Source organism: Filobasidium floriforme (assembly GCF_021052385.1).
Source record: "Filobasidium floriforme strain CBS 6241 chromosome Unknown HD553scaffold_5, whole genome shotgun sequence".
In the NCBI taxonomy this organism is placed as follows: domain Eukaryota; kingdom Fungi; phylum Basidiomycota; class Tremellomycetes; order Filobasidiales; family Filobasidiaceae; genus Filobasidium; species Filobasidium floriforme.
Window position 1 is genome coordinate 411,427 of NW_025763626.1, and position 26,889 is coordinate 438,315.

The 26,889-nt window shown below is 53.4% G+C and overlaps 11 protein-coding genes across 11 annotated transcripts; 6 read left to right on the forward strand and 5 right to left on the reverse strand.

Annotated features, from left to right (window-relative positions):
- Positions 1-1,844: 1,844 nt before the first annotated feature.
- Positions 1,845-2,785, reverse strand: HD553DRAFT_269360 (armadillo-type protein; the record flags this gene model as incomplete). Its single annotated transcript, XM_046177614.1, has 3 exons — positions 1,845-2,131; positions 2,202-2,609; positions 2,686-2,785. 3 exons carry the CDS (start codon positions 2,783-2,785, stop codon positions 1,845-1,847), a joined length of 795 nt encoding a protein of 264 aa, XP_046038420.1.
- Positions 2,786-3,042: 257 nt separating this feature from the next.
- On the reverse strand, positions 3,043-4,457 carry HD553DRAFT_307094 (ML domain-containing protein). Its single transcript, XM_046179384.1, has 6 exons — positions 4,181-4,457; positions 4,082-4,100; positions 3,874-3,967; positions 3,684-3,763; positions 3,502-3,593; positions 3,043-3,429 (listed from the first exon to the last, which is right to left on the reverse strand). The coding sequence occupies exons 1-6, from the start codon at positions 4,341-4,343 to the stop codon at positions 3,326-3,328; spliced, it is 552 nt and encodes a 183-aa protein (XP_046038421.1). The 5' UTR covers positions 4,344-4,457; the 3' UTR covers positions 3,043-3,325.
- A 171-nt stretch (positions 4,458-4,628) lies between these two features.
- Positions 4,629-8,638, forward strand: HD553DRAFT_348557 (uncharacterized protein). Its single transcript, XM_046183391.1, has 6 exons — positions 4,629-5,015; positions 5,124-6,443; positions 6,600-6,692; positions 6,764-6,839; positions 6,903-7,591; positions 7,657-8,638. The coding sequence occupies exons 1-6, from the start codon at positions 4,946-4,948 to the stop codon at positions 8,409-8,411; spliced, it is 3,003 nt and encodes a 1,000-aa protein (XP_046038422.1). The 5' UTR covers positions 4,629-4,945; the 3' UTR covers positions 8,412-8,638.
- A 52-nt stretch (positions 8,639-8,690) lies between these two features.
- On the forward strand, positions 8,691-10,474 carry HD553DRAFT_185418 (uncharacterized protein). Its single transcript, XM_046176984.1, has 5 exons — positions 8,691-8,829; positions 8,901-9,009; positions 9,083-9,436; positions 9,510-9,706; positions 9,785-10,474. Exons 1-5 carry the CDS (start codon positions 8,807-8,809, stop codon positions 10,272-10,274), a joined length of 1,173 nt encoding a protein of 390 aa, XP_046038423.1. The 5' UTR covers positions 8,691-8,806; the 3' UTR covers positions 10,275-10,474.
- On the reverse strand, positions 10,370-12,981 carry HD553DRAFT_185407 (tyrosyl-DNA phosphodiesterase-domain-containing protein). Its single transcript, XM_046176983.1, has 9 exons — positions 12,328-12,981; positions 12,086-12,257; positions 11,844-11,989; positions 11,424-11,780; positions 11,071-11,358; positions 10,842-10,988; positions 10,734-10,771; positions 10,551-10,674; positions 10,370-10,495 (listed from the first exon to the last, which is right to left on the reverse strand). The coding sequence occupies exons 1-9, from the start codon at positions 12,697-12,699 to the stop codon at positions 10,466-10,468; spliced, it is 1,674 nt and encodes a 557-aa protein (XP_046038424.1). The 5' UTR covers positions 12,700-12,981; the 3' UTR covers positions 10,370-10,465.
- A 21-nt stretch (positions 12,982-13,002) lies between these two features.
- Positions 13,003-15,203, reverse strand: HD553DRAFT_307101 (Retinoic acid induced 16-like protein-domain-containing protein). Its single transcript, XM_046179385.1, has 6 exons — positions 14,986-15,203; positions 14,803-14,924; positions 14,638-14,732; positions 14,283-14,568; positions 13,339-14,213; positions 13,003-13,274 (listed from the first exon to the last, which is right to left on the reverse strand). Exons 1-6 carry the CDS (start codon positions 15,127-15,129, stop codon positions 13,198-13,200), a joined length of 1,599 nt encoding a protein of 532 aa, XP_046038425.1. The 5' UTR covers positions 15,130-15,203; the 3' UTR covers positions 13,003-13,197.
- A 19-nt stretch (positions 15,204-15,222) lies between these two features.
- Positions 15,223-16,913, forward strand: HD553DRAFT_307104 (glycolipid transfer protein domain-containing protein). The gene is made up of 7 exons (XM_046179386.1): positions 15,223-15,307; positions 15,423-15,549; positions 15,651-15,732; positions 15,854-15,912; positions 16,001-16,128; positions 16,217-16,352; positions 16,436-16,913. Exons 2-7 carry the CDS (start codon positions 15,499-15,501, stop codon positions 16,589-16,591), a joined length of 612 nt encoding a protein of 203 aa, XP_046038426.1. The 5' UTR covers positions 15,223-15,307; positions 15,423-15,498; the 3' UTR covers positions 16,592-16,913.
- Positions 16,914-17,268: 355 nt separating this feature from the next.
- HD553DRAFT_340134 (ribosomal L28e/Mak16) lies at positions 17,269-17,917 on the forward strand (the record flags this gene model as incomplete). Its single annotated transcript, XM_046182507.1, has 4 exons — positions 17,269-17,361; positions 17,433-17,486; positions 17,560-17,739; positions 17,825-17,917. 4 exons carry the CDS (start codon positions 17,269-17,271, stop codon positions 17,915-17,917), a joined length of 420 nt encoding a protein of 139 aa, XP_046038427.1.
- A 2,019-nt stretch (positions 17,918-19,936) lies between these two features.
- Positions 19,937-21,960, forward strand: HD553DRAFT_307111 (uncharacterized protein). The gene is made up of 9 exons (XM_046179387.1): positions 19,937-20,087; positions 20,159-20,280; positions 20,403-20,541; positions 20,617-20,679; positions 20,762-20,929; positions 21,012-21,184; positions 21,249-21,296; positions 21,358-21,438; positions 21,506-21,960. Exons 1-9 carry the CDS (start codon positions 20,010-20,012, stop codon positions 21,729-21,731), a joined length of 1,098 nt encoding a protein of 365 aa, XP_046038428.1. The 5' UTR covers positions 19,937-20,009; the 3' UTR covers positions 21,732-21,960.
- On the forward strand, positions 21,957-22,875 carry HD553DRAFT_348562 (uncharacterized protein). The gene is made up of 2 exons (XM_046183392.1): positions 21,957-22,059; positions 22,125-22,875. Exons 1-2 carry the CDS (start codon positions 21,963-21,965, stop codon positions 22,757-22,759), a joined length of 732 nt encoding a protein of 243 aa, XP_046038429.1. The 5' UTR covers positions 21,957-21,962; the 3' UTR covers positions 22,760-22,875.
- On the reverse strand, positions 22,876-26,852 carry HD553DRAFT_307117 (putative coatomer gamma subunit). Its single transcript, XM_046179388.1, has 15 exons — positions 26,682-26,852; positions 26,410-26,597; positions 26,189-26,347; positions 25,659-26,119; positions 25,460-25,593; positions 25,211-25,389; positions 24,897-25,149; positions 24,590-24,836; positions 24,426-24,523; positions 24,227-24,361; positions 23,933-24,168; positions 23,569-23,868; positions 23,396-23,501; positions 23,304-23,327; positions 22,876-23,235 (listed from the first exon to the last, which is right to left on the reverse strand). Exons 1-15 carry the CDS (start codon positions 26,716-26,718, stop codon positions 23,027-23,029), a joined length of 2,766 nt encoding a protein of 921 aa, XP_046038430.1. The 5' UTR covers positions 26,719-26,852; the 3' UTR covers positions 22,876-23,026.
- Between the last annotated feature and the right edge of the window lie 37 nt (positions 26,853-26,889).

Consider the following 26,889-nt stretch of genomic DNA (forward strand, 5'->3'; position numbering starts at 1 on the left):
CAGGCCAATTTCGGCCGGCTCAGAAAACATGCTCAGACATCCCCTACCTTGGTGTACTGATGGGACATACTGTATAGAGCACCACCAGGCCTCGGTAGAGCGCTCGCCTCGAGAACTTTGCTCCAGATCCGACCGGAACGCTCACATCCTGGCCCGCGTGTCCGCTCAGGGAGAGCCCTCCAGATCCTCCGGGGACTTGGTCCGCTCATCGCGCTGGGCATCTTGAGACTCATGAGGACCCACACCGCGAATCCCAACACACTTTCACCGCGCCGTTCAGGCCTCACACGCCAGACAACCCTGTCACCCGAATCACGTCTTTTTCGGCCTTTTCTGAATTATCTCGCCACCCAGGACGGCTTTCTTGGTCCGCTCTTCACGTGCTTTCCTTCTTGGTGATCCAGAAAGTCCTGAGACATGACTCGTTGGAATCCCACCGTCAGTTTTCACGTGAACATCGCCCCCCTCGACGATCGCTCCCCCAACACCCCGGCAGGCCAATTTCGGCCGGCTCAGAAAACATGCTCAGACATCCCCTACCTTGGTGTACTGATGGGACATACTGTATAGAGCACCACCAGGCCTCGGTAGAGCGCTCGCCTCGAGATCTTTGCTCCAGATCCGACCGGAACGCTCACATCCTGGCCCGCGTGTCCGCTCAGGGAGAGCCCTCCAGATCCTCCGGGGACTTGGTCCGCTCATCGCGCTGGGCATCTTGAGACTCATGAGGACCCACACCGCGAATCCCAACACACTTTCACCGCGCCGTTCAGGCCTCACACGCCAGACAACCCTGTCACCCGAATCACGTCTTTTTCGGCCTTTTCTGAATTATCTCGCCACCCAGGACGGCTTTCTTGGTCCGCTCTTCACGTGCTTTCCTTCTTGGTGATCCAGAAAGTCCTGAGACATGACTCTTCGGAATCCCACCGTCAGTTTTCACGTGAACATCGCCCCCCTGGACGATCGCTCCCCCAACACCCCGGCAGGCCAATTTCGGCCGGCTCAGAAAATTCGCCAAGTCAGCAGCTTACTCACCCTCGGCAAAAATCTTCCCCTTCACCTTTGACCAACATTCTCCATTCTTCAACCCTCAACGTCACTTGCACTCTTCGCCTTCGCACATGCCTTTGTCAGATTCGTTGGCACAGTATCCTTCGCTCATCGCTCACCCCCCAAGGCACCACACCTACTAGGCGTGCCATGAGATCCAGCCGCGCTTGACTCCGCGCCCCCATTCGCGACCTCCGGTCGAGCTCACATGTATCAGGGTCTACCTTCCATCGAGGTTGACTAGAACCAAACCATATTCGACCCTTCCAGCCTAGCCTCGTACTGATCGCATTGAACGAGTCGCTCTTCCTCATATTTCCATGCATCGATATCACTGCACAATCAAAGCTCATGGCTAAAGTGAGCGTCAGGTCTGCCATGTCGACGAATCGATCAGCCCGCTGTATAGAGTATGAAGGGAATCGATATATCGTAGGCACCGGCAGATTTCGAGGCAGGCTGGCGATCATCCGTGATGCCCCCGTCATCGTGCCAGCTAGACGCTTCCCGTGGCCCGTTTCGACTCGATCGGCCAAAGATGCATTCGTCTTCAGCCTCGCTCTGCATAGCCATTTCCAGCGGTTTCGATCTATTGGTTGTATACGATATGCTCCAATTACACGTCGAGACAATGCGAAAAGCAAAAAGGGCGGGCAGCCCAGAAAACCCCATCTCCTCTGACCCTCTCTTTGGCCTGCGACTACCTTACTGCGCAGCGACCGAGATCAACCTCGTCAACTCTGCAATGACATAAGATCGTCGGCATCAGTTGACCTTGCTCTAGAACCGACCTAATCGGTCCACCGCGACTCACGACTCAGCTCGACCTGCTCCTTGACAACCCCGGCCTTGACATCGTTATCCCCATTACCCTCGATCTTGACGGAATCTCCCTGGACGGTCCATCCGTTCAGACCCTCCACAAACGAGCTGACCTCGTTAGCAGAGTCGAGATCGAGCCACTTTTGCAGACGCGAGGTCTGGATGGAGGAGAACGAGCTGGCGATGGTCGTAGCGATCAGGAGACGCAGGGAGGAGACGGCGTGGTTGTGGTTGGGGAGGTATTGGCTTCGGATAACTGTGAGTAAATAAATAATGTATTAGTCCACCGCGCATCGTAAATCTTAAGGACCTTGTCTACTGCTCACCTTCAGCCCCATCGCTCTTGTCCGACTTCCAGACGTTCCAGAATTCTCTAAACTTGCACTCCTTCAACAACGCCCACAGCTTTTGCAAGTACGGCATGACCGTCTCGATCTCATCCACATGCCCTGCCGCATCGTCCTCGTCGTCATAGTTTTGCTGCTTCAGCATCGCCTGACTCGGTCGATCCAGCGCCAAGGACTGGGCGAGCGAAAAGTCGGGCGAGTCGATCGTCGGGGTGGAGACGAGCGCGAGGAGGAGGATGTCGATGACGACCTTGGCGTTGGACATGTTGGGGTTGAATTGGTAGAGTTTGAGGATGGCCAAGTTGGCGAAGCAGTCGTGTTGACCGTCCTTGATCTGGACGTCGAGGTAGTCCTCCAAGAGCGAGACGTTGTGCGGGTTGTATCGGTCTAGCCACGAACAAGGTCACTCTGCGTCAGCCATCTGTTCCTTGTATGCCCACTGGCAAGAACATCGTGTACTAACCGACACCAGAGATCAAGGCGTTGATGTCCTCCGGTCGAAAGCTGGGAGCATGCCAAGATTCCGTAGACTTGGGAGCGACGGCGCTGGTTGAACTGGGCATCTTTCGTATCGAGATCGGTTTTTTTTGCGTCAAAAGAGGGTTGGGGTGAACTCGTCTAGGGTTCTTTTCTTTAGTTTTGGGTCGCTAATAGCTGTTATGTTGTCGTAATGTTAGCAATTAGCAAGACATGTTCGATCGACAAAAGCAGCTCGAACTTCACTTCGACCTCTGAGACTGAACGGGGTCTCGAAAGATTTGACGCGCGTGAGAACCCGAAGCACGCGACCTTAAGGAGCACCCCAAGAGGTACAATGGTGCAAAGGTATGGGTCAATCGCATATTCACGTTTCACAAATGACATGGGCCGAGACTAGATAGATGACTTGAGACAGACGAGGTTGATGATCGACAACAGTTGCATATACTAATTTGACGGCGAAATCAAGCTCGTTCGGGGGATTGAATGAGCTACGATCACGCCGCGTGGTTCCGAGATGTCTTTCCGAATTCTACAAATCTTCCATGACTGATCAGGGGAGACAAGAAGGCGAGCCGAGCCGGTCCTTCTTCCTTTCAGTTCCTATGAACCAGACTCTGTGCTCAAGCCGATCCAGGCCTGCCTTTCATAAAGTCGATGAAGATGTCGGCGCAAATCATGTCCGCATCGTCGTAGTTGTACCCTCGGAGCTGGACCTGGAACTTGGCTGCGAACGTTTCCCAAGCATGATACGGGGTCAGACCAAAGTCCCCCACGAATCTAAAGGGGCTTTACTCACCGTGAGGAATCTCTTTGGGCAACTCGACGCTTTGGACGACCTCGTATGATCCGGGGGCGACGGGGCACTGGACGGTGGCGTTGGCGTTGACACTACAAAATGTCGGTTTCAAAATGGTACATTGAGACATTTTGTGTCAGTCATGGTGTAGGATGAACTAGGAGAAATAGCCGAACACTCACGCTTCTTCACAGACGTCGAACTGCTTCTGGAGCAACTTGATCAATCCAAGCTTGACGACGACGTCAGCGTAAGCTCCGTCCTGTCGGGTCGCATCAAGGTGCAGATTGAACGGTTTGGAAAAGATTTAACAATCGCATCAGTCCCATTCTGAGAATGTAGTCAGCAGATGCTTGGTGAGACAGAACCCACCTTGATGGTCTCGAGCACGTCGGCCTTGGCGGTGATTTCGAGCGTCTCACCGGGTCGAGGAGGGTCGGGCTTGACGGTCAAGGATTTGAGTTGGCTATCAGGTAAAGAATGTATATTGTTGTTTTTCAGTATCCAGGAAGCAAGTTGCAGACGGTAGGTGGGTAGATAAAGGGAGGCGGAATGAGGAGGCGTGGGGGTCATGACTCACATGACATCCGAAGCCGATCCTACCCATATCACAAACAAAGAGCCATCCGCATGTAAGCAAACTAGACGACGTTATCACGTGCGATTGCGGCGGACTCACCACAATCGACATAACGCCAACTGTCCATCGTCCTCATCTCACCATCCGAGACGAGCTTGTCGGCGGCCCATCCGACGAGACCGGCCATGTTGGGGCTGGGGGCGGCGATGGCCGCGAGAGGGAAAGCGAGCAAGGGGAGCGAGGAAAAGATGGAGAGCTTCATCTTGCGTATGTGAAGGTCTTTGTATGTAGCTGTGTGGTCTGGTTGCTGCTTATGGTGACACTTGGTAGATCGTGGTTGCGAGGCGATATGATGATGGACGATGACGATATGATGGTTGCCCGTATCGGGGGGGAGGGGAGGTGTGAGGGGGGCGGAAGCTGATCGTCGATATTTATATCCGCAAGGTGCCCTCCCCATGCCGGCAGAGCGGGGGGAGGGGAGGAGCAGCAGCGGGTGTCCCCGTCGAAATCCTGAACAGAAGCAGCTACCAGCAGACAACCATCGCACACACACGAGCTAACGAGATGGAATCCTCCCTCGCCCTCGCTCACTAGATCACTAGATCACCAGCCACTCACGACTTGTGCCCGTCACAGAACTGCACTGTGTGGCCGCGAAAACCTGGCGGATCAGCTGATCCATCCCATCCACATCGACATCGATCCATCGACCGTTACCAACGATCTCGTCGCTGAGTCGCCGAGCCACATACGGGCACTGTTCAACTCGTCGTCCTTATCTGTAACATCCTCCACTGCAGTATCGGTCACAAGAACGAGCTCGATTACATCAAATCGCAGCAAGACGCTTGAACACACAACATGGACTCTCGTCGATCCAGCATGAACAACCCTCCCGCCCCGGCCAGTGCCGACGGGGACGGCGAAGATGGTAAGTCCCGAACGTCATATGTTGCAGTCGCCCCTGGACATATGAACATCTTGCAGCGATAGTGAGAAGCGACATGCTGATGCCACTCCCTTGCTCCCCTCGCCCCAGGCTCCCGCCGCCGCCCGACCCGAGCGCGGATCGGTCCTCTCCCTAAAAACTCTCCCGATAACCCCCTCTTCCCACCCCTCCCTCCGAAGATGCCCAAACAGAAAGTCAAACGGTCCCCCAACTCGAACTCGAATACAAACTCTGACTCTGGCCTCGGTGTGGGTGGAGGCGGAGCCAGCTCAAGGAGAGACAAGGAGGGCAGTACGACGAGCAGCTTGAGGAACGAATGGGTCGATGGTGATGGGGATGAGGAAGGAGAAGGAGACATGGAGGAAGAAGGAGGTCTGCCTGTGACCCCTACGCCGACGCATGCCAAACCGGCCGAACAGCTGAACAACGTCACCCACGAGACCAAACCGGATCAGACCCGAGGTTCAGAATCAATAGCCAATTCCAACTCGAATTCAAACTCGGCCTCGGCCTCGGCGATCGATGACAAGGACGACGAAGGAGATTGGGCCAATTATGCCCGCCGACAGAGACAGTCGAGAGGGTTCGGGATGGCCGGAGGTCGAGCCAGTTCGGCGAGTCTGGGTGCCTCGAGGAGGAGCGTAGGGCAGAAGCAGGCGGGTTCGGGGCCGCAGTCGCCGGTCGTCAACGTCAATAATGGCGATGTTGGCGATGTCGATAGGCAGCAGAACGCAAATATCCAGGAAAAGAAGACTATCGATACGATTGCGGGTCAAGAGCCAGGCGAGGTAAAAGACCAGCCTTTGCCAACTCGGGACAAGGCCGAATCGATCGAGGAATCCCCTTCGCAAACTCAACCCGGAGTGCCTGAAACCGAGGATGCTGCCGACCCGATCGTTGACAGTTCCGCGGAAAGGCCAGCGAGGTTGCAGAGGATGGCTAGTATGGCTAGTAGCATCCTTACCATGGACAACGAGGACGAGGACGACCAGGAGGAAGAGGTCGAACGGGAGGAGGTCGTTGACATGGACATGGATGTCGATATGGATGTCAATCCATCGACCAGCGGACAGGTCGATATCAAGAACGAGGTCGACCCGGTCTTGGATCCGTCCTTGACTGGCCAATCAACGGGTAAAAAGGATTCGATTGGTACTAGTCTCTCCTCGTCTTCCATATCGAATTCGAGACAAGGACAAGGCAGGAAACCTTCGACATCCTCCTCCAGCGCCGTACCCCCGAATATGGACGTCGTGAAAAAGACACGAAGGAGTAGCAAGATTGACGCTTCAGCACTGGAAGACGAAAAACCTGTCGTCGCTCGGCAACCTGCAGTGCTGGAGGAAGAAGAGCTCGAGGTGGAGGGTGCAGCTGGAGGGGACATCACGCGGTGTGTTTGCAAGCGGGGCGGTGAGTCGGGTGGTTTCCTCGAGTCACGAGGACACATAGTCGCGTCTGTACCGCTTGGCTGAATGAAAGTGCCTTTGACCGTATGCTCCCCTTTCTACTGTGTCCTTTCGATCGCCCCTTTTACTCGACAAACTCCAAACGAAATCTACGGAACAGATATTGACGTGATGATGATTTCTTGCGACGGGTGTGATGTTTGGCAACACGGAGCATGTGTTGGAATCTGGGGCGACGAGGAGGCACCTGATGGTAAGCCTATATCGTCTCGGATTGTTTACCACGGTGCTCTTCTTCTCGAACTAACGCGCGGAATCTTACAGAATACTATTGCGATGAATGTCAGCCGAGCTTGCATGCGCCGTTATTAAGATATATGAAGTTGCGTTGGAAGAACCGGTAGGTCAATCGTTGTTGCCATCGCTTCGAAGGATTCTTACTTAGTTCCCGACTTGTTGATAGCAACGATCCCTTCGTACCCCCTACACCTGCGGACCTCCAACATCACACGTATACGTCTGACCGTATTCCACCTTCTCAGTCGAAACGGTGGGCCGACGCAAAGAAGGGCAAGACCCCAGCGCCTCCTAGCCTCACACACAAAGCTTCGAATGGTAGCAGAAGTCAACGAGGAGGCAGAGCGCCTAGTCCTATCAACACGGGCGGTACGAGCGCCGACAGTCGGAAACGCGGCGGGAACACTCGATCTGAGCGACAAGATCAGACGGAACCACCTCCAAGCGCAAAGAGCACGTCGGGAATGAGCTCAAAGCGGAGGCCCTCAATGAATCGACGAACGAGCACGGACAGCTCGGAGGATTCGGGGCCTTTGGCAGGGACGTCGACCGCGAAGAAACGAAGTACCATGAATTCTCGTGACGCGGCGTACGAGGCAGCCATCCGAGCGAGCCTGGCGGAATCAGGAAGAGGGAGTCCTGCTCCGAGTTCGGTTGCACCCGTCAGTACGAGCGACAAAGCGAAGTCTGCGAGACGCGCGAAAAGGGATGACGAGGAGGATGTTGCGGATGATGCAGCCAGCAAGAAATCTGTGCGCGGAACCAAGCGAAGTCGAGGAGAGGACGGAGACGAGGAGAGCGAGGAGGATAGAGCCGCTCGTAAGGGTAAGAAGAAGAAGGATGAAGATGAAGAAGGTATGCACATGCACTTTCGAGCTTGACCGACTCAAAGCTCATCCATCTTGGATTTGCTCGTACAGACGTCGGCAAGGGACTCGCTTCATCTTCGGCTCCATCAAAGGCCAAGCACCCCAATCAATACACGTATCGACCTAAGCCTGGACAATCCGGCAACCCGATCCCTCTCAAGGTCCAACCTTCACCCCAAAAGAAACCACCAACCGCAGCTGAAGCACGCAAGTTTGCGAATGCCAGTGCCAGGGCTAGTACTCCTGTGACTGGTCCTGCCGCAACGTCGAGCGGGATCGGACCCTTGTCATGGGGTTTGCCCGATCATCTGTCGGCGTTCTCACACGTACTGCCCACGACGACGCCAGAACCTCTGGAGTTAATGACCCCGCGGCCCACGAATCCGAAGGCTGCAGCAGCAGCTCTGGCGGCCGATCCCATGTCGGAGGAACGTCAAACTCACTTTGAACAACCGTCCAAGGTCAAGTATCCTGGCAAGCGTATGACAGTCGGCGAGATGAAGAAACGCGTCAGGTCCGTTCTGGAATACGTCGGTAGGATCCAGGTGGAGGAGGTCGCTCGTGGTGAGCGGGCCAGGATGCTCGGGCTTGATGGGCTCGCTCTCGAACCGCAGCATGCCGATTTGGGGACGGTCCCGAACGGTCCATCCGCCACCGGCCACGTACCGGTCAGCAAGAGCATGCAGATGATGGACGACCTTACGAGAGACCTCATCAAGTTTCAAGAGATATTCGAGGGGAACGGCCAACACTTGCATGGTCATGGCACCGGGGACAGCGAGCAAGGGATGGATCTCGACCGATAATGATCGAGCGGTTGCTCGGAATGTATAATGTTCGATTTAAGCTAGATTCGCCCGCCGATTACGTTGTATTGTTGAACACACGAGTGTGGTTTTCGTCTGTCAGCGGACGGTGTATTACCAGTCTGAAAGTCTGCTGTCGTTGGACATCGAGACACCGTCTCTGTTCGTTGGTGTGGAAGTGGTGAACTCGTGGGATGACATCTTCGGCCATGTCCGCGCATCTTCGATCAGAAGTGCATGAGCGGGTCACTAGATCTCCTCGATCTGCAAATCCGACTACTTTGTACTACACTATTCATAACTAGAGCTACATGGCTTGCTCTGCATCGCCTAGCTAACACATAAACGATAGACTGCCAAAGGAAGAGGTCATCTTCTAGAATACCTGATTAGCTATGCCGCGACTACAAATCTTGCAGTAAGCACAACCTGACGTCGCGACTGCAATCGAAACCTCTTCAGCGTTGACGCCTCGCTTCATACCCTCAGACACAAGTCTTACCATCCGTATCTCGAGAAGAATAAGGAGAAGGTCCGTAAAGATGAGGAGAAGGCGGCAGTATTGGAGGCCGAGCAGGAGCGGGAGATGCTGCAAGCAGTAGGTCGGAGCACAGCAAGCTGAGCCGTGCTTCCGTGTTGGCTGATTAGCAGTGATCGATCCGTGTCTTCAGGATCAAGCCGCTCGTCTCGGATTTCTTCGCCAGCGCCCAGACTCTATAAACACAAATGCTCAAGCTTCCAGCTCCTCTCTGATGCCTTCTGAGCCTTCGAAGCTGCTCATTCGGCATCGCAAGAACAAGGACGAATCGGCAGAAGATCGTATACGCAAAGATGCGAGGAGCGAACGAGCGAGGCTGGAGTTTGACTGGCCTGATGTTGAGAAGCGAAAGGCAGAGAAACGGGCAATCAAGGAATCAGAGAAGAGGGCGAGGGATCAAGAGCTTGGCAGGACAAATCCAGACGAGCATGCGGAGATCGGAGGGACCGGAAAGCACATCAATTTTTGGGCAGGATTAGAAAAGGACGTAAGTGATGCCACAAGACTGCGTGTCATAAGTACTGCTGCTGATATGACTTTGTTGTCCGGAATACCAATAGACAGCCTCGATACCCGGTGCAGTCATGCTCAACAAGCCCAAGCCCACTCCGGATCAAATCCAGGACGATGATCCGACTACCATGTACCTGAATCGACCAGAAAGGGAGACCAAGCCGTGGTACGCCGATGCCGATCTAAAACGCCACGAGGAAAAGAGCGAAGACAAGGATTCACAGCGCAAGCGGGAGAGTCGAAAGTGAGTTCGAGGCTTGTAATGAGCTTTGTCCTAGGCCCGCATGCTCATCACTCTTATTCCATTCCATCGACCCGACAGACGTAAAGAGGAAGCGAGCAAGATACGGAATGACCCGCTCATGCTGGTACAATCTGCCCTTTCGACATCGCAAAAGAAAGCGAACCCTATCTATGAGCGACATCAGAGAACGATACCCGCAGCTCCTACGGACCCATCAGCAGCGAGGATAGCGAGGGAGAGCAGTGAACGCTCACGGGCTCTCGCGCTCATCAACGAGGCGAAACGCAAACAAGCTGCTGCAAGCCTCTCGGCTACGCCCAGCACAGTTGCCGGCGGCGGTAACGAATACAGCGACATGTGGAATGCACAAGAAGTCAGGGAGGCAAGAAGGCGGAGGGAAGCGGTACGGGGCTGGGCGGGCGAGGTCGGACGGGATACGCGAGAGCAAGCGTGGGATGGCGATCATCGAGAATCTAGGCGGGATTGGGCGAACGATGCGCAAAGCAATCGGAATTCTTTGCCAAATCGAGGTCGAGGCCGAGGACAACCTCGATACTGGGAGGTGTAAGGTTACGCAAAGCATTTCCATATACATGCAGTCTCGTTATTTTCTAGTTCATATGGTATTGTAGGGCTTTCCAAGGATGTTGAGCTCAGTCGAGGGTATCTGGCTACTTGAAAATCATTGCAGGGATCGTTCTGTTCTTCGTGGTCTGCTGATTCAATAGTCATTCGGTCGTTATGATTCGTCTTCCCATCTCATTGAGACTGGAGGTGTACGGTCTGCATCTGCGGCGATTCGTCAGACCGATGTGCAGTCCCAGCGCAATGCTCATGTACTCACAAATGGCTCGTCGTTGGCTGCGTAGAGTCGCGCAGGACGCTTCCATGTAGCAAGCTGGTCTGCAGCTCTGCCCAGATCATGTTGCGGAAGAGGTAAGATGACCCCCAATTCGTAATTTTTGATGCTGTATATCGAATCGATTAAAACGTAGTATCATCATGGCTAGTCTCCGCCATCACATACTATATTTTCGCATTTCCTTGAGGGAACGAGAGATGACCCTGTGTCGCAGAGTTTCGTGAGTTCTCCACGGCCCTGACACGAATCTGCTCGTATACGCTCTGAACTCACCCAAGCGGCTTGCGAGAGGTTGTGAGACCCGGCTACGTAAGCCCATCCTCCGATTGCACCAGCCGTCGGGTTGCTGGAACTGTCCCCTACAGAGGTGTGAGTCTGAAGCGATACTTGATTCGAACGCCGGAACATGCAAAGGATCATCTGAGAGCGCAGGATGGCGAGAAGTCCTTGTGTTTAGCGACGCACCTTCGCACAATCGAGGGACATGTACTCTCGAACGGACCTTGGTATGCATGAGCAGACTACCGTACTTGCAAACGCTATCCGCAAAGTACGGCCGTGTTTCCGTTGTGAAATGCGACGGAGTACAGAACATGCTCCCCCCTCCCTCTCTTCCAAGCAGTGTATCATCTACCGTCTTCAAAGTTGGGTAGAGGACCTTGATAGGCGGCTCCGCTGCTGTGAGCTTTGACGGAATTTTCATCTTTGCAATCTCGGCCATAGGCTTTCCGCTCAAGCAAGCATGAAAGTGATACGCCCATTTAGGCGTCAACTTGCAGAGACTAGAACTCTATGGCAACGGAAATGGATAAGTCGAGCCCTCATCATGTATCTGACCACCGACTCGGAACTTACTTGATATTCCGCAAACGTAGTCTCGTTCGGCGAAGGAATCCAGCCCTTGTCTCGAAGCTGTACCGCGACGCTGACCATGCCGAGTTTCTCTCCCTCTCCATGCGAACCAGGTAGACTCATCACCAGGATCGATTTCACTCGTGTCCAGTCCCATTGATGCAAGAAGAAAGAGGAACGATCACTCGCCGAGGCTAAAATCGCGCTCTGTCGCTTTCCGTGATGTCGCCGTAAATGTTCGAACGCTTGGGCCATACGAGTGTTTTGGAAGAGCTTTTCAAACTGGGTAGGCCAGGAATGCGGGAACATGGCTGCATCTCGCGATGTAGACTGTCTCATAACATCCTGCACAAAGACCGTCTGCAAATTCCATGTTTAGCGGGTTCGTCTCTAGTGTTCTTCGTCGACATCAAGATCGCGTACGTTGTCCATGATGTACCAGTCGGCTGATCGCATGTTGGCGCTTGTAATAACCACCCGGAGTCTTCCAGTCTTGTAAAACAGAAGTAGAAACTTCATGTGCTGACAACCGAATCCTCCTGGCAGGAAAGCGAAAGAGACGACTGAGGCTGTATGAGCCGGGTGGGCACATCTCCCGGTCAGTAACGTAACGCTCGCAGGTGCGGAGTAAAGAAGAGTCAAGGATAAATGAATCATCAACACACCTAGCTTGAAACCCTCCGTATACTCGTCTGCCTCTTTCACCCGTCCATTGTAATCGCCTGTAGGTTGAGTGAGGATCACGGTTGGTACTTCCGCCGGATCAGGCAGGTGTTGCGTGAACCAGTCCATCTCCCAGCAGAAGGAAGCGGCGACGACGAGCTCGAGCTCCGATTTCTGGAAACAAAGAATTGTTCAGACGAGGCATACGAGCTTTGATCGACAGACGAAAGACGAGCTGACTCACTTCTCCAACGATCTCCTCGAGGCTAAACGTCTTCGCGGGATTTGACACCAACTGATTTCGCACAGACCTGCTTTCCCCTTCCCAAAACATTGTTCCGTGATCACTAGCCTTGCTAATCACCGCTCTTGAAGTTGATGCCTGCGCTTTTGATCCAGTGGATGCATGCTTGTCGTCGTCGTCGTCGTCGTCAGATATCTCGATAATCTCGTTGTCGGCGATCCCCGTACTACCGATCTTGATCCTCTTGACCGACTTTTCCGCAGAATCCTTCTGCTTGACATCTGGAGAATCGAGCTCCTCATTCCTCCTCTTCTGCCTGCTGAGCCTTTCTTGCTCTAGCTTGATCCGCTCTGCGGGTGTGAGCGAGTTCATCCCGTCGTGCTCTGCACCGGCGATCGAAAGTAGCAAAGTTCAGCTCTTCGCCGGCTGTCAGGCCGATGTGATTGAACGCTAGCCGCCGTTTGTATTGACGATGATGTCCGAATTGGCATCAATTTCAGAGAGCGATGTTGAGGTGGAGCGGGCGTCACGGGCTTGCAAGTCTATTACAGTATCGGATTGTTCGTTACGATGCTACTTGCTATTTACTATTTGGGCGATCCGGCTGATTTGATGACGCAATCACGTCTGCGCATCTGACCAGGAGCATATCGTCGAGCGACTTGAGCGGGCAAATAACACCGGTAATGATGACTGCGTCTGTCAATAGATTCGGACTGACACGAGGGCAATGAGAGACTAGCTTGACAAAGTACAAACATTGCAGAGATACGGAGAGTGTCGTCAATATGCCCATGTCTGTTGATTCGTTCCCCTCCCTATTGATAAGAGTTGCCCAAGACGCACACCGTTGATCGCCAGGATCACCAATCACATGTCTACGGTAGACTTGGTCTTACTGACGATGACCTGTAGGAAGCCGAGACCTGCCAAGCTCTGAAGCGCGACTGCTGGCCGACGAGCGAGTCAATATCAAGCGGTAATCGCGATCCTCCTTTCTTCGAGACTGACCAGGTCGATCCCCTTCTGTCCCTTGTTCTAACAGCCTCGCTATTGTCAAGTGCATCACGGTCCCCTCGGCTACCGACGTCTCCATGACCAGACGTGATAGATAACACGCGATGGCCGCGCACGAGCCGTCGTGTACCGAACTCTGGCTTACGAACGGCGCGATCACCTGGTCGACGAACGAGGTCGCTATCGTCCGCTCGAACGCCTCGGCCAGCTTGGTGCCCACCATCGCCAACTCTCCCGTCCCTTGTATGGCGGGAGTTCGACAGCACAGGAGGATATAGTCGGTAAAATCCACAAGGTCAGCCAGCAGGGCGAGTTGGTCCTGCACTTGTTCGTCCTGGATGGACGGTAAATCCATCTGTTCAGATGTTGGTCGATCCTCTTCGTTCATATCGAATAGAGCGTTCGAATTACTCAGCACGGTGAGCCCGCCCTCATAGTCGATGTCATCCTTGCTCGGCGGAGGCAGTTTGATCTTGGTCGGCAGAACCGAATATACGGCGCTGATCCCTGACACGAGCACCTCGACTAGATCCTGTGCGAGGACATGCTTGGCTAATGTTAGACGTGCCTCTCCGACCGTCTGGTCAGCCGCAACAATCGGCGATGTCGTCCCGTCATCTTCCCCTTCTCCTTCATCCTCGAGCATAAAGATCTCGGCTTCGGGTTTTTCAATCTTGGGAGTCTCCGTCTCCCTATCGCAAAAGATGGTCTCGAAAAGGGTCATGAGCCCATCACGAGCGATGCGTCCGATATCGCCGTCTTGATTTGTGTATCGAAGTAGACAGCTGAAGAAGATAAAGTCGGTACCGAGCGATTTGCGAGTAGATGGGTCGGCAGGGTCGCTCAGAAAGACTAGTAACAACAGCGGACTGTAATTGCGCAACACGACATCGAATTCGATTAAGCTGCTGCATTAAAGTCGCAGAGACGGGACTCACTGTGCCTTCATTCTCTCGCAGACCTCCACTAACAACCTAACGGCCAGCCTCCTCAAACCCTCTTCCTCGTCTTCCTCTTCTTCGTCGCCGTCGGTCTGGGTTCCTACTCTCGTCCTCAGCTTTGGTGAGGCGGCTGCTGCACCATAAAGATACCCCTGATTATTCAGGTCCGCTTCAGACATGCTAGACCGGATCAGGCGGGAGACGGGTTGATGTATCGCCGAGTGTAGCAAAAATCGGTAGGGCAATAATTTGATCAAGGACGTGGTGAACTTCAAAATTTCAGCTAAAGTGATGGACCGGTATGATCAGTTATAGCACTATCCTCCGAAACAGAAGAAGTACGATAGCGAACCTTTGATACCGAACGGCCGGTCCGTCTGGCTCAGATGGACGAGCTGATGCAGGATTTCCGTATTCATGAAGCATTCCAGAAAGGGACCCGTCGCCCTGATATGATCGAGAGATCGTTCGGTTCAGCAAGTCATACCCGATGTCCATCAGCCAAGATGTCACTCACCCCTGAGGCGTCCGGTCAAGCTCGTTGGTCAATGCACCGAGCATCGATTTCAGTCTAGCGGGAACTGCGGTGCTTGTGATCCCCTTGAGTATCTGTTTTTCGTCCGGTTCTGCCAGTACATCCTACACCTCCTGGTATCAGTCCGGTTGGTTCGTGTCCGCTTTTGATTGAGCCGGGGCTCACATGTATGTCCAACCAGATCTTTTCGAAAGCGTGCACGTCATTTGGTTGTATTGCCGTGGACGGGTCAGGTGTGCCCGTAGATCGTCGCAGACTGAGGTTAGGCCGCTTCAGAAGTTTCCGGAAGAACGACTTTGGTTCAGCCATCTCGAGATCCAACAGAAACAGGATAATTAAGTAGATCTTGGAAGGAGTGATGTTGTTGTCGTGGTCGAGAATGAATGGTGACACTAACATACTGTACCAGTCAACTGGTCCAGATTGCCATACTCTACTGTACCCTCCCTCCACCCTGCATAAGCCTCGGGCGAAATCTGCTTCCGATGTGTGTTACGTGAATTAATTACCTCCGGAGCCACACAACCCGAGGCTCTCGGATCGCTGCTGGCTCGGTCGAACAGCGAACAGCTCATCATATCATCATCATCCGATCAATTCAGACAAACCCTTTGACGACGATACAGCTCGCAACTCGTTCAACTGTCTTCAATCCTATCTGTCTCAAGGATTCTCACCATGTCTACCGTCTCAGAGCTCAACAAGCCTTTCTTCCAGACCATCCAGACGGTACGTTCGTCACTTCGAGGCAGGAGGAACACAACCTCGACTCGCTCAATCCGCCAGGACCAGAACTAAGAACACTGATCCCCAATGCTTTCCGCTGACAGTCCTTCAAGGATGTCTCGACTACTCCCGGAGTTGAGACTGTAGGTTTCGCCAATGCCGCTGAAGGTCTCGTCTCCATCTTCGGTGAGATGCCACCCTTAAATCAGATTTCGCTGGTGCTTTAGAGTGATGCTGATACAACTCCCTTGCGTATACAAACGATAATCTATGCTACACACCCGAAACCTCGATTGATTTCCACCAGATGTGCTCGGAAACGCCGCTTTCACTATCGTTCAAGGAGATCTCAAGGGCAACATCGCCGTTAGTCGACGAAATCGCCTGCATAATCAACCCGTTTGATGACCGTTGATGCCAATTGGTCTCGCTATCTTTCATCGTGTGTCAACAGAAAGTCCGGGCGAGGTACGCCAAGGCCCCGGAACAGTCCGGTACACTAGAGGACCTGGTCAAGAACGAGATGGCCGAGAACAAGGGCAAGTTGGGGACCGCCGGTGAAGGGTTGATGTGGCTCATCCGGTAAGCCATTGTCTTGTTCACGTTGGGGGCTCATTCCCGCTGTTCGATTGCTGACCGGATGTGTACATGTGAATGGCCTCGCCTGTAGAGGTCTCAAGTTCACCCTCCTCGGACTGCAATCGTCCCAGAACAACCCGTCCGAGGAGCTCGCTCAGTCTTTTACCAAGGCTTACGAGGGCTCGTTGAAGCCTCACCACGGGTGGGTCATCAAGCAGGCTTTCGGAGTGAGTCTCCTCCTCGCACTCTACATTACTCTTCCTTCTATCTCACACCCACTTCGTTTTTGCCGCCCCGTCCCATGTCACAGCTCGCCATGAAGGCCACCCCTTACAGGAAGGACTTCTACACCCGTCTGGGCGGACCCGAAGCTGAGGTTGAGCTCAAGGGGTGGTTGGCCGGGTTGGAGAAGATCGTCTCCCAGATGGAGAGCGCTTACAAGTCCAACGGATGGGGCACCGTTTAGGCGGGATTCTTTGTAACAATGCTATGCGTGTGTACATCTTCTTGACTGTGACCGAGATTATAGCCTTTCATGGCAGCCGGTGAGCGGGTGGACGTCGGGACTTCTTCTGGGTTCAGCCGATTTTAACCTGAAAATCCGTCCGAGCTGCTTTACGCCCTAATCCCATTCACTGCACGCATGTTACTCGAGTATACAAAGTAGTGACCATCCCGTACAACCGTAAGCGCGACCCTTCAAAACTCCCGGCAACATTGCAATGTGGTCGTTTTCCTTGCCAGATATGTGACGATATATATAAGCAGTATACACTAGGGCATCGGGACTGTCTGTGATATATCAGGATCATCTAGAAGCCACCCGTCAAGTCGTTCATATGGCCAAAGTATCGGCACATCAGTAGTATCAAACACTTTCACGTGACGCGCGCTTCTAGCATCCTCAGCGGAAAAACCAGCCATAGCGGTTCTCGGTCACATCAAGGAAGTCGAACAGGGTTGACCCTCGAATTCGAACCCTTTCGCGATCACACCCCTTGGATCTTCTCTCTCAACCAATCTCTTTTGTTTCATCGTGAGCATCGCCTTGGAAATGAACTCGACCTCGAAGTCGCATCATATCGGACGTCGCATGCTGACACGTGACAAAATGGGGGGATGATTCGTGATGGCCGCAGCAAAATGTCTTCCGATCTTACTTGGCTCCTCGTCCGATCCAACTCTAGCTTCATCGTCAAGAAGCGAGCCCCCGATGTCATCCTCTCCAGGGAGCCCGTGAGTCTGCACGAACGGATATTGAAACAGGAAACGGCACATCCTGATAGTTCGGTTTCGACGGCTTTCAGGGCAACCTCTTGAACATCCACGCCCAGGCTTTGTCTCCCCTTGCCAACGACAAGGTCAGCGAGCGATCCATCAAAGCTTTACGCATTCGGGAACGTCTTCGCTGAAAGCGTTCTGCTTACTCTGCAGTCCATCGGCGTTGATGCCCACGAGAACGGTGTCGCCATTGTCACCCGTGATGCCACCAAGAACCCCCGAGGTGTTGCCAAGTCGATGAAGACCGTCAACTTGAAGAGGGGTACCTCCGCCAGGAAGGCCGCTTCGATCGCTTCGAACGCTGCTTCCAAGACCAGGCCTGACCTGCGATCTGTGCGTCCGGCAGAATGACTGCAGTTTCAATTCCGATCAGTTTACGTGGTTTACTAACGCTTACTCGATCTTTACCTCCGGATAGGCCGCCGTCGCCAGGGCCACCACCCTCGTCAAGAACACCAAGGCTCCCAAGGCCCCCAAGTCCAACCGACGATCCAAGAAGGCCTCCGCCTAAGCAATGAACTATCCTGTTTAGTTCGAATCGGGATCTGTCAAAATCAGCCAACTTGAGGTTCGCTTCAGATGTGTCATGTACGCCAGGAAGAACGTTGTAGGCCGGAGGCAGCAAGTCGTTCGGATGGCGACATGTGCATATGGAAATAGGATCACAAAGACACACGGGGTTTCTTCGTTATCCTCGGTGCAGTGCGTTCAGAGGTGGTTTCAAGCTGGATGAGGTCGTGGAGATCGATGCTAGATTTCTGCGCCGTGTCTTCCTCCGAGTCCGGGCACAAACGACTCGAGTGCCTCCTAAGCGGCTCATTGCTCATACCCTGATATTGCTTGGGAATGCATCGCAGAGTCGCTATACGTGCTGACGCTGCCGATTATCTGACCATCAAGCAGCAGCAGCAGCAGCATGCAGTGACGACTCGTATCGATGGCGCAGCCTGACCGTTGGTCCTCTAGTCAAGGCGGCTTCACAAGATGGTCCCATCCCAAATGCGCGGCTGTTTCAGGAAAGCTCAGCACATTGCTGATTGCTCTCGATCTTTTACCAACCGCACGCGACCCGGAACGACCGATTTCGTACACGTGCAAGCACAACAGGTATCATAACACGAGTTTGCGCTACAAGAACCATCCCGTTGCACCACATATGCCCTAGGTCCCTAGAAACAACCCGTCCCTCGCAGATGTGCTAGGCTGAAAAATGATGAATGACAGCGATCTTGTCAAGGTCGGTGACAACGATAGCGGAGTGGTTACATACGATGCCCAACGGGAACGCCCCGATGATATTGCCGCTGGTGATTGACGACCCGGTCGCTTTTCGCAAGACTGCAATTATGATGTATGGTACCTATGTAAGTGCCGAAGTGCCTTGGGCCAGAGTTGACGGCAGACGCAAGCAACCAGAAATCCAGATGACCAAACAAAGGACATCAAATCAGTAGAACTCGCTCGACATCCGCACAAGTCCCACATTCCAGATCTCCTAGGAACTTATTTGAGGCGCACTTTCGACGCACGATTGAGCTTCGAGGTCAAGATAGCACCCGTGAGCATCGAAGCCACTTAGGTTGTACCAAGGAAAGGGTCTCGTCTATCATCATCAAGAAGACTTGATCAGAGAAGACTTTCCACCGATCCAAAACCTTTTGAGGCGTCACGGATGAACTTGCTAAGTATGTCCAATGTGTTTCGCCTATGTTTCTGCATGAGTATCCAGCTCTGGCCTTGGCTTATGGGTCGTCATTAGTAGCTTGCTAAGTCTCTAGGTCGTCGATAAGCGCCCTCAGCCATGGCGCAGTGACAGGAAGTCCCGCCCATGAATCCTCATTGCCTGGCACCCAGAATCATTCGTCCGAGTCCTGTAGATGCGTACCGCTATGTGCTCCTGGTCTGAAGCTGTTTGTGGAGGGTGTATGCCAACCGTCCCGTGGTCTGTCGGCTTGGGCGTCTGCCTGTGTCATGTAGGAGACCAGCGCTCACGCTAGTTCATTTTCTTCCTCTTTTGTAACGTGACATGTTTCAAACTACTTTTGATCATCACCGTTCCTGACACCATCTCGAAAGGTGGTAAATGTGTGGACAGCTTAATGCTGGTGCGTGTGAACATCTGCAATTATACCTCAAGTTTCTGAGATCATGCTGATAGTAGATATCATGAAAAGGCGTGATCTATTCAGATCGGATTAGGATGAACTCCATTCGAAGCGATCTACCACATCCTGTTCGAGTCTTTTGTAATCGTGCCAGGACTTTATGCGATGCTCGCTGCATTCACAAGATCTTACCAGAAAAGCTGACAGAGAGTCTGGTTATCGGACGACTAGATGACGAACGAGGCCACATCATGCACACCCAGATCCCAAGTGGAGGACAGTAGCAAGCAAGCCACCATGGACGCATCAGCCAAGCCCGAACCCGATTCTCCGATTTTGCATCCGCGCAACCGAGAACATCGCGACTTGCACAACGACATTTCCGACCTGCATCTAACTGACTGATCTCGTCATACACGTTGAACCTGGTCTGAGTGCAAACCCCACACCCACTCTACATCACATACCATCAGTCTTGTCCAAGCCCTACCACACGAAATGGCTGCCGCTGCTATCCGTAACACTCTCAAGATCGGTATGATCCCGGCCGACGGTATCGGTCGGGAGGTCCTCCCTGTACGTTTTCGGGTTTATCGAAATTGTTGCGGACGACTGAAGTGACTGATGACGGAACTTCGACGTTTCAGGCCGCTCAAAGAACCTTGGAGGCTCTAGGATCTTCTATCCCCAAGCCCGAGTTCATTCCCTTGCTCGCTGGATGGGACCTCTTCCAGAAGACCGGGACCGCTCTGCCCGAGGAGACCATTCGGTGAGCCTTCGTCCCAGCGCTCAGAAGTTACATCCGAAATTGACTAACAACGTCGAAGACGCTTTTCAACCCCTGCCAACCGTCTGGAATTCATCATTGTGTCTTTGTCTTGCATGAAATAGTACCCTCAAGGAAGAATGTGACGGAGCCATGTTCGGGGCCGTCTCTTCCCCCTCGCACAAGGTCGCTGGATACTCGAGCCCGATCGTTGCCCTGCGAAAGCACATGGATCTTTACGCCAACATCCGACCTGTAGCTTCGGTATGTATATGGCCCCTTGCTATACGGAACTTCTGGGGCTGATCCCTGTCTGAAACTTGATACTCCACTTGACAGGTTCCTGGTCAGGACGGCAAGCAGATCAACATGGTCATTGTCCGTGAGAACACCGAGTGTCTGGTAAGTCCTAGCCATTGGATATCGTTTGTCGTCAACAGCGATACATTCAATTGACGCCGAGACCCCGCTTGCTCGCTCGCAGTACGTCAAGCAGGAAGAGGTTACCACCCTGCCCGACGGAACCAAGAAGGCTATCGCCATCCGTCAGATCACCGAGCGAGCCTCGAGCAGGATCGGAAGGATGGCCTTCGAGTTGGCTCTCAAGAGGGGTCAAGAGAGGGAGATCAACCCGTCGGCATCGTTCTGGAAGGTGAGCACGAGCAGGCTCTCAATGTCAGGTAGGGTCACTCGACTGATCAGAAAGCCAATTCTTTGATGTGTTTATTTGACAGGGTCCTCCCAAGGTCACGATCATCCACAAGTCAAACGTCCTGTCCGCTACCGACGGACTGTTCCGCGAGACTGTCCGATCCGTCAAGGAGAGCGATGAGGCGCGATACAGCAGTATCCTCTTGGAGGAGCAGATTGTGGACAGTATGGTCTACAGGCTGTTCAGGGAGCCCGAGTAGGTGAATAAATGCGCTATGCATGAACGTATTTTGCTGACCATGTTATTCTGGGCTACTCAGGATCTTCGATGTCACTGTTGCTCCTAACCTCTACGGAGACATCATCTCGTGAGTTAACCGCGCAAAACACGAAAGTCGTTATCAAAGCTGAAATGATCGCGATCGTCAGTGATGGTGCCGCTGCCCTGGTCGGTTCTCTTGGACTCGTCCCTTCGCTGAATGCCGGAGACAGCTTCGCTATGGGAGAACCGTGAGTCCAGACGCTGTGCTGTTCACAACGGATCGATCCTCAACCTGATCACTTTTGCCTTGAATAGCGTTCACGGTTCCGCTCCTGACATCGAGGGTCAAGGTATCGCCAACCCTATCGCCACCATTAGATCGACAGCATTGCTCTTGTCTCACTTGGGCCATACCGAGCAAGCCGCTCGTATCAACCAGGCCGTCAACTCGGTCCTCCTCGAGGGCAGGTTCCTTACCCCCGATCTCGGTGGCAAGAGCAAGACCGACGAGGTCATCGACGCCATCCTCAAAAAGCTCTAAGTTAGAGTCATACCCTAGATTAGCTGTAGTAAGACAAGATAGAGTTTTGAGCACGACATGGCAAAATGGATGTGGGAAGAGATCCTATGTTAACGGCCGCGTGATGGCTGAACGGACATGGCGCATTCTTCTTATGTCCGTGTGCGTCCGACTCCTGATTTCGGTCGCCCGAGCCTTTGCGTCAATCGTGAAAGCCTATATGATCGCGACAGAATCGCTCGCCTTGCTGAAATGAAAGGACCGCCTACAGACGCACTACACTTCACTTCGCCCAGTAGTACACCAAGTACATCACAATCCTACGAGCCTGCAGAAACGATAGCTCCAGGTAAGTTGAAGCCGCAACATACAGTTCAATCCGAGCTGATTGACGAGCCTCTTACACCCTTCCAGTCCCTATGGTATCATCCAGCATAGCCAGCACCCTGCTAGGAGCGTCCAGGACGATCTATGCCGCGCCTCATTTCAGCAGTCTTGCGGTCGCTAGCACCTCGACAGCTAGACGCTATATCAACAATTCGTCGCGGCACCTCGCCGAGATGACGAGGCCGCTGGACGACCTTCTCGCCCAAACCGGTGGACAGCCAAGGGCAGCGGGATCGGTGTCTGAACAATCGAAAAAGCTGAACCACGAAGCCAAAAGCAATGTCAAGACTACTCCCACCCATTCCCTGCACGTCAAATCCTCTCGAAACAACATCATCCTCACCTACACCGATGATTCGAAGGGAGGAAAGGTCTTCCGAACGATCACGGGCGGAATCGACAAGGATTTCAAAAAGGCTCATCGGTCGAGTTACGAAGCCGCGCATCAGGCAGCGTTGAAAGTCTTCAAGGCTATTGAGGAGCACGGGCAGAGCAGGATCCGCGTGGCCTTCAATGGCATCTTCGGTCAGGGAAGGGAAGCGGTAGCCGCGGCGCTGGCAGGGCCAGAGGGCGCTCGGATCAGGACGAGGGTGGTCAAGGTGGAAGACAGGACACCGATCAAGATTGGTGGTACTCGAGCCAAGAAGCCAAGGAGGCTATAGAAGTGGGGAATGGTGACGAGACTGGGAGTTTGTATGGTGACATCCGTCCGGATGCGTATGGCTGGTGTTGTATACTCTTCGCAACAGATCCTATGAACAAGACATATCGCGATTCCCAACGACCAGGATCTCGTTGCGGGCTATAAGGAGCGACAGAACGGGGCTGTACCGAGTCCGGATGGTAGCGAGTGGGCTAATCTCATCACAGGAATCATCGTGGTTTGAAAAGAACAACAGAGATACAAACAAGAATTGGACACATTTCGTCTAGATCGCGCTCATTACCAAATCGCAAGCTGCCTGTTGCTCTGCCCGTACCGCCAACTCTAGCGTCACGCCGCTCTCGGTCTGATAGGTCATTCGGCATCGAGCCAGAATCTTTCCGCCACCGCCTGCAAGCATACCAGACAGGTTCAAAGTGTGAACCGATGTCGAAGTGGGTACTTCAGTTCCGCCCAGAGCCTCCATGTTGAGTTCTGATTGAGGGTCGGAAAGAGGGTTAGTGGCCGTTCAGATGACTAGACGATGAGGCAAGATCGCTCACCTTCGATAAGAGAGTCACATGCGGCTGTTACGCAAAGAATGGATATACATGAGCGTCCTTGAATGCACTGCCCGACTGCAATTCAGTCTCACCTTTGAGGCTTTCCGACGAGGACAGAGCGAACGTCTCGGTAGCAGTTGCGCCTCCCTTGAGCCTCTCCCACTCGGAATTGAAAGTGGCATACGTTGGTGTGATATACTATCGTGTTCCAGCACAGGTCAGTCTCCAAGCGCAGAATCCATCGCTTAACCGAACCCAAACTCACGTCGCCGGCTCCGATATCGATCTGCTCAACCTGGTATTCGTCATCATAACCCTCCTCTTCTGGAGTCCCAGTAGTAGGGTCAACCTCCTTGCTGACGAATTTCAGAGTACACTCGAAGCTGGAAAGGGCGAATTCCTCTGGCGCTGTCCTGGTGAACGAGACATAGACAATGCCAGGCGCATCCGCCGTGATGGATTCAGCCGGAATGATGAAGTCTTCAGTCAAACCTTCCTCCGTGGCGGTCATGAGAACGGATACCGATTCAAGAACGGATTCTTGCAGGGTATTCGTGATGTTGAACTGATAATGCGATTCGCGGGAGGTTAGGTCGGGAAATCATCAAAGATATGTACGCTTGACTTACCTGGAAGACGATGTGCTCCTTGTAGATGTGCTTGACAGCAGTGACTACGTATTCCGTCTCGCTCTCGGTAAGAGCGATAGGTCGAGCACTGCTTCGGTGGACCGGACCATAGCTCTGCAATTCCGGAACAGCGCTGAGCTGCTCGGCGTACTGCGACTGCACTGCGGCAGCACTGGCAGGTTTGGCTTCCTCGATGGCCTTGGGGGCGGATGCGACAAAGTCGGCGGTGGCAGCGCCTGTCAAGTCAGGCTGTAAGCCGACAGCCCTGGGTTCGCGAAAGAATTCGAGACCTACGTGGCACCTCAGCAGCGGCTTGTTCACGGCTGATTTTGGGGATGGTGGTGATATCGAATGCCTGCTCTTGCTTTTCAGGGTGAGAAACGTAGGCTGCCAGCTCGGCCTCCAGCGATGCCAAGGGGAACGTGCCCTCTACAAGACAAAGGTGACGGAATTGAGCATCTTGTGTAAAGGACATTGTGTTACGTAGACGAACCTTCCCGGACATAGACGTCTGCCAAAGCCTGCTCATTCAGTACCTTCAAGTACAGAGCTGCTCGATCCCGCACCTCGTCGTCAACATCGTCGAGACATCTGCAGTAGTTGAACGCTCTGTAAGCTATCCGAAAATCAGTCGCGAATGGCCACCACCGAGCCTACCTGCGGAGCAAGACGTTCACACTCTTCGTGACCGCGGGATCACCGACACAGACACCAAACTTGGCTAAGCTCGATACTGCGGCAGCACGAACAACCGCATTCTCCAGCACGACTCGGTTATAAATGTATCGGATGAACTTGGTAGGCTGTTTTGTTTTGGGGCCTTCCAATCCGAGCAGATGCAGGATCCGAACCGAGAGCTTGGTGAACTCGCAGTCCTCGATGAATTCGCACAAGTGCGCAAGGGCTGCAGTCAAACCGGTCAATTTTTGGTAGCGGTTATCGACCCCGAGACACGCCGACTGACCTGTCTCCTTGCAGTCCGAGATGTATTTGATCATGTCGAAGATGGCTTCTACGACGGCTCGCTTGAAGTCGTAGCCGCCCTCGTCCCTCAAGACACCGGACAAGAACGAGAGCATGACCGCTTGTTTGGCAGGGAACTTGAGACATAGCGACCGAATAGCATCGACCACGATGATCTTGAACTCGTCGGTGATCTCCGTCATAAACCCGGAGATTTGCTTCATGAGCCGGTCAACCGACGCTTCGTTTCCGGTCTGACGAGATACGAGCGGTTACTGCCTGAGGCTGGGGTTCTTGCACGCAAGCGATACATACCTTCAACAAGGTAGTGATCGCATAAGTCGCGATGCTTCGGTTAGGATCGGTGATCAGGTTCTCGATGTCGACGTTACAGCCCGATACGGCAGCAGGGTGAACCATAGACAGCTTGTTCAGCGATTTGATGGCGGCAAACTTGAGCACAGGCTTGGGCGACGAGAGGAACAATTGGAAGACTTTGGTGAATGAGCAGCGTTGAGAGCGATTAGTGCGCGAATGCAAATTACTTCCAGAATTCGTGCTCACTTGCAACCGGTCGGTACAACTCTTGCGGCGTCACTCCCTTCATGTCACAGATTGCTCGAGCAGCTTCGATGTTGACCATGTCAGCCTTGTGCCTCAGTAGACCGTCCAAGAAGTCGAACATCTGCTTGTGGACACTACGGACCGATTGACAGATCAGCAGAGCGTCCCGTGCAAGACATCCCCTACCTCGTCCACTCACTTGGGATCGTCCTCCATCACCTTGCTAGCATATCGAATTAACATGCAGATTGCCATAGGATTCCGCAGAACGCCACTCGATCCTCCTTTCCCACTTCCTCCGAGTTGCTGGACCATCTTCGTAATAGCCATCCTGTCCTTCTCCCTGATCAGGTACAGCAGTCCGAGGGCATGGTACTGCATGATATAGCTGGTGCTCTGCACTTGACCAGCTCCGGACCCGTTGCTGTTGCTGCTGCTACCTCCTCCGCCGAAGTAGCTTGACGACATTCCAAACATGCTTCCGGACGACACGGCCTTAGCATTGACGGCCTCCTGGGTCTCGTTCGCCCATCGCTTGATAGTGTCTCGAGCGATCGGATGGAGGTGGTAGGCCGAGATAAGAGCAGCGGACGAGATGGAAGGGTTTCGGTCGACGATAGCTGACTTGAAGAACCTCTCGGTGGATTGAACGGATTGCGTCTAAAGGCAGCCAGATTGTAGGTGAGTTGACCGTGCTATTCGCGTGAACAACAAACCACACCGACTCACGTCGATGATCCTAGCCAAAGCTCGGATGGCGTTCGGTCGGTAGACAACCTCGAGATTGGGCTGCATGTCTTTCATGATAGAGGAAGTGACCATGATGACATCCTCGGCGATGCTGCTGAGCTCTTTGATAACGAGGTAGACCATTTGACGAAGCGCGCTCTGATAAGGCATGTCGTCAGTTCCAGCTCGAGCAGCATGACTAGGGGACTTGAAGAACGCACATCCTTGTGCTGAAAGAGCTTGGTGACGCCGAAGAACAAGGTGGTGGCCTCCTGAGTCGTAAAGGTCTCGCCAGCGTACAAAAGGAATAGAATTCGGGTCAAGAGAGACCGACATCGACGCGGAGAGATCGGCGACTCGTTGAAGACTCGAGCTTCCTGCACAATGGTAGCCTTGTCGTGGTAGAAGGCTGTGGCTTGCAGAACGTGATCAGCTTGGATGTCTAAGCCAAGCTCATGATGTCAGAGCCGTGTCGAGCCTTGTGTTAACGCACCCATTCCGCCGAGCTCTTCATCCTTTTTGAACGACATGGTTGGAGCCGAGATCCTGTTCCTCCCTGAGTGTCGACCTGGCAGTTGCAAGTATCCTCTGGCTAGTGTGATTCGGATTGCAAAGAGCTGCTAGACGTCGTGTATGAAAGGTAGACCAGGCTATTGAACCGAGCTATCGACTTGGCCCGCTGTATACAATACATCATCATA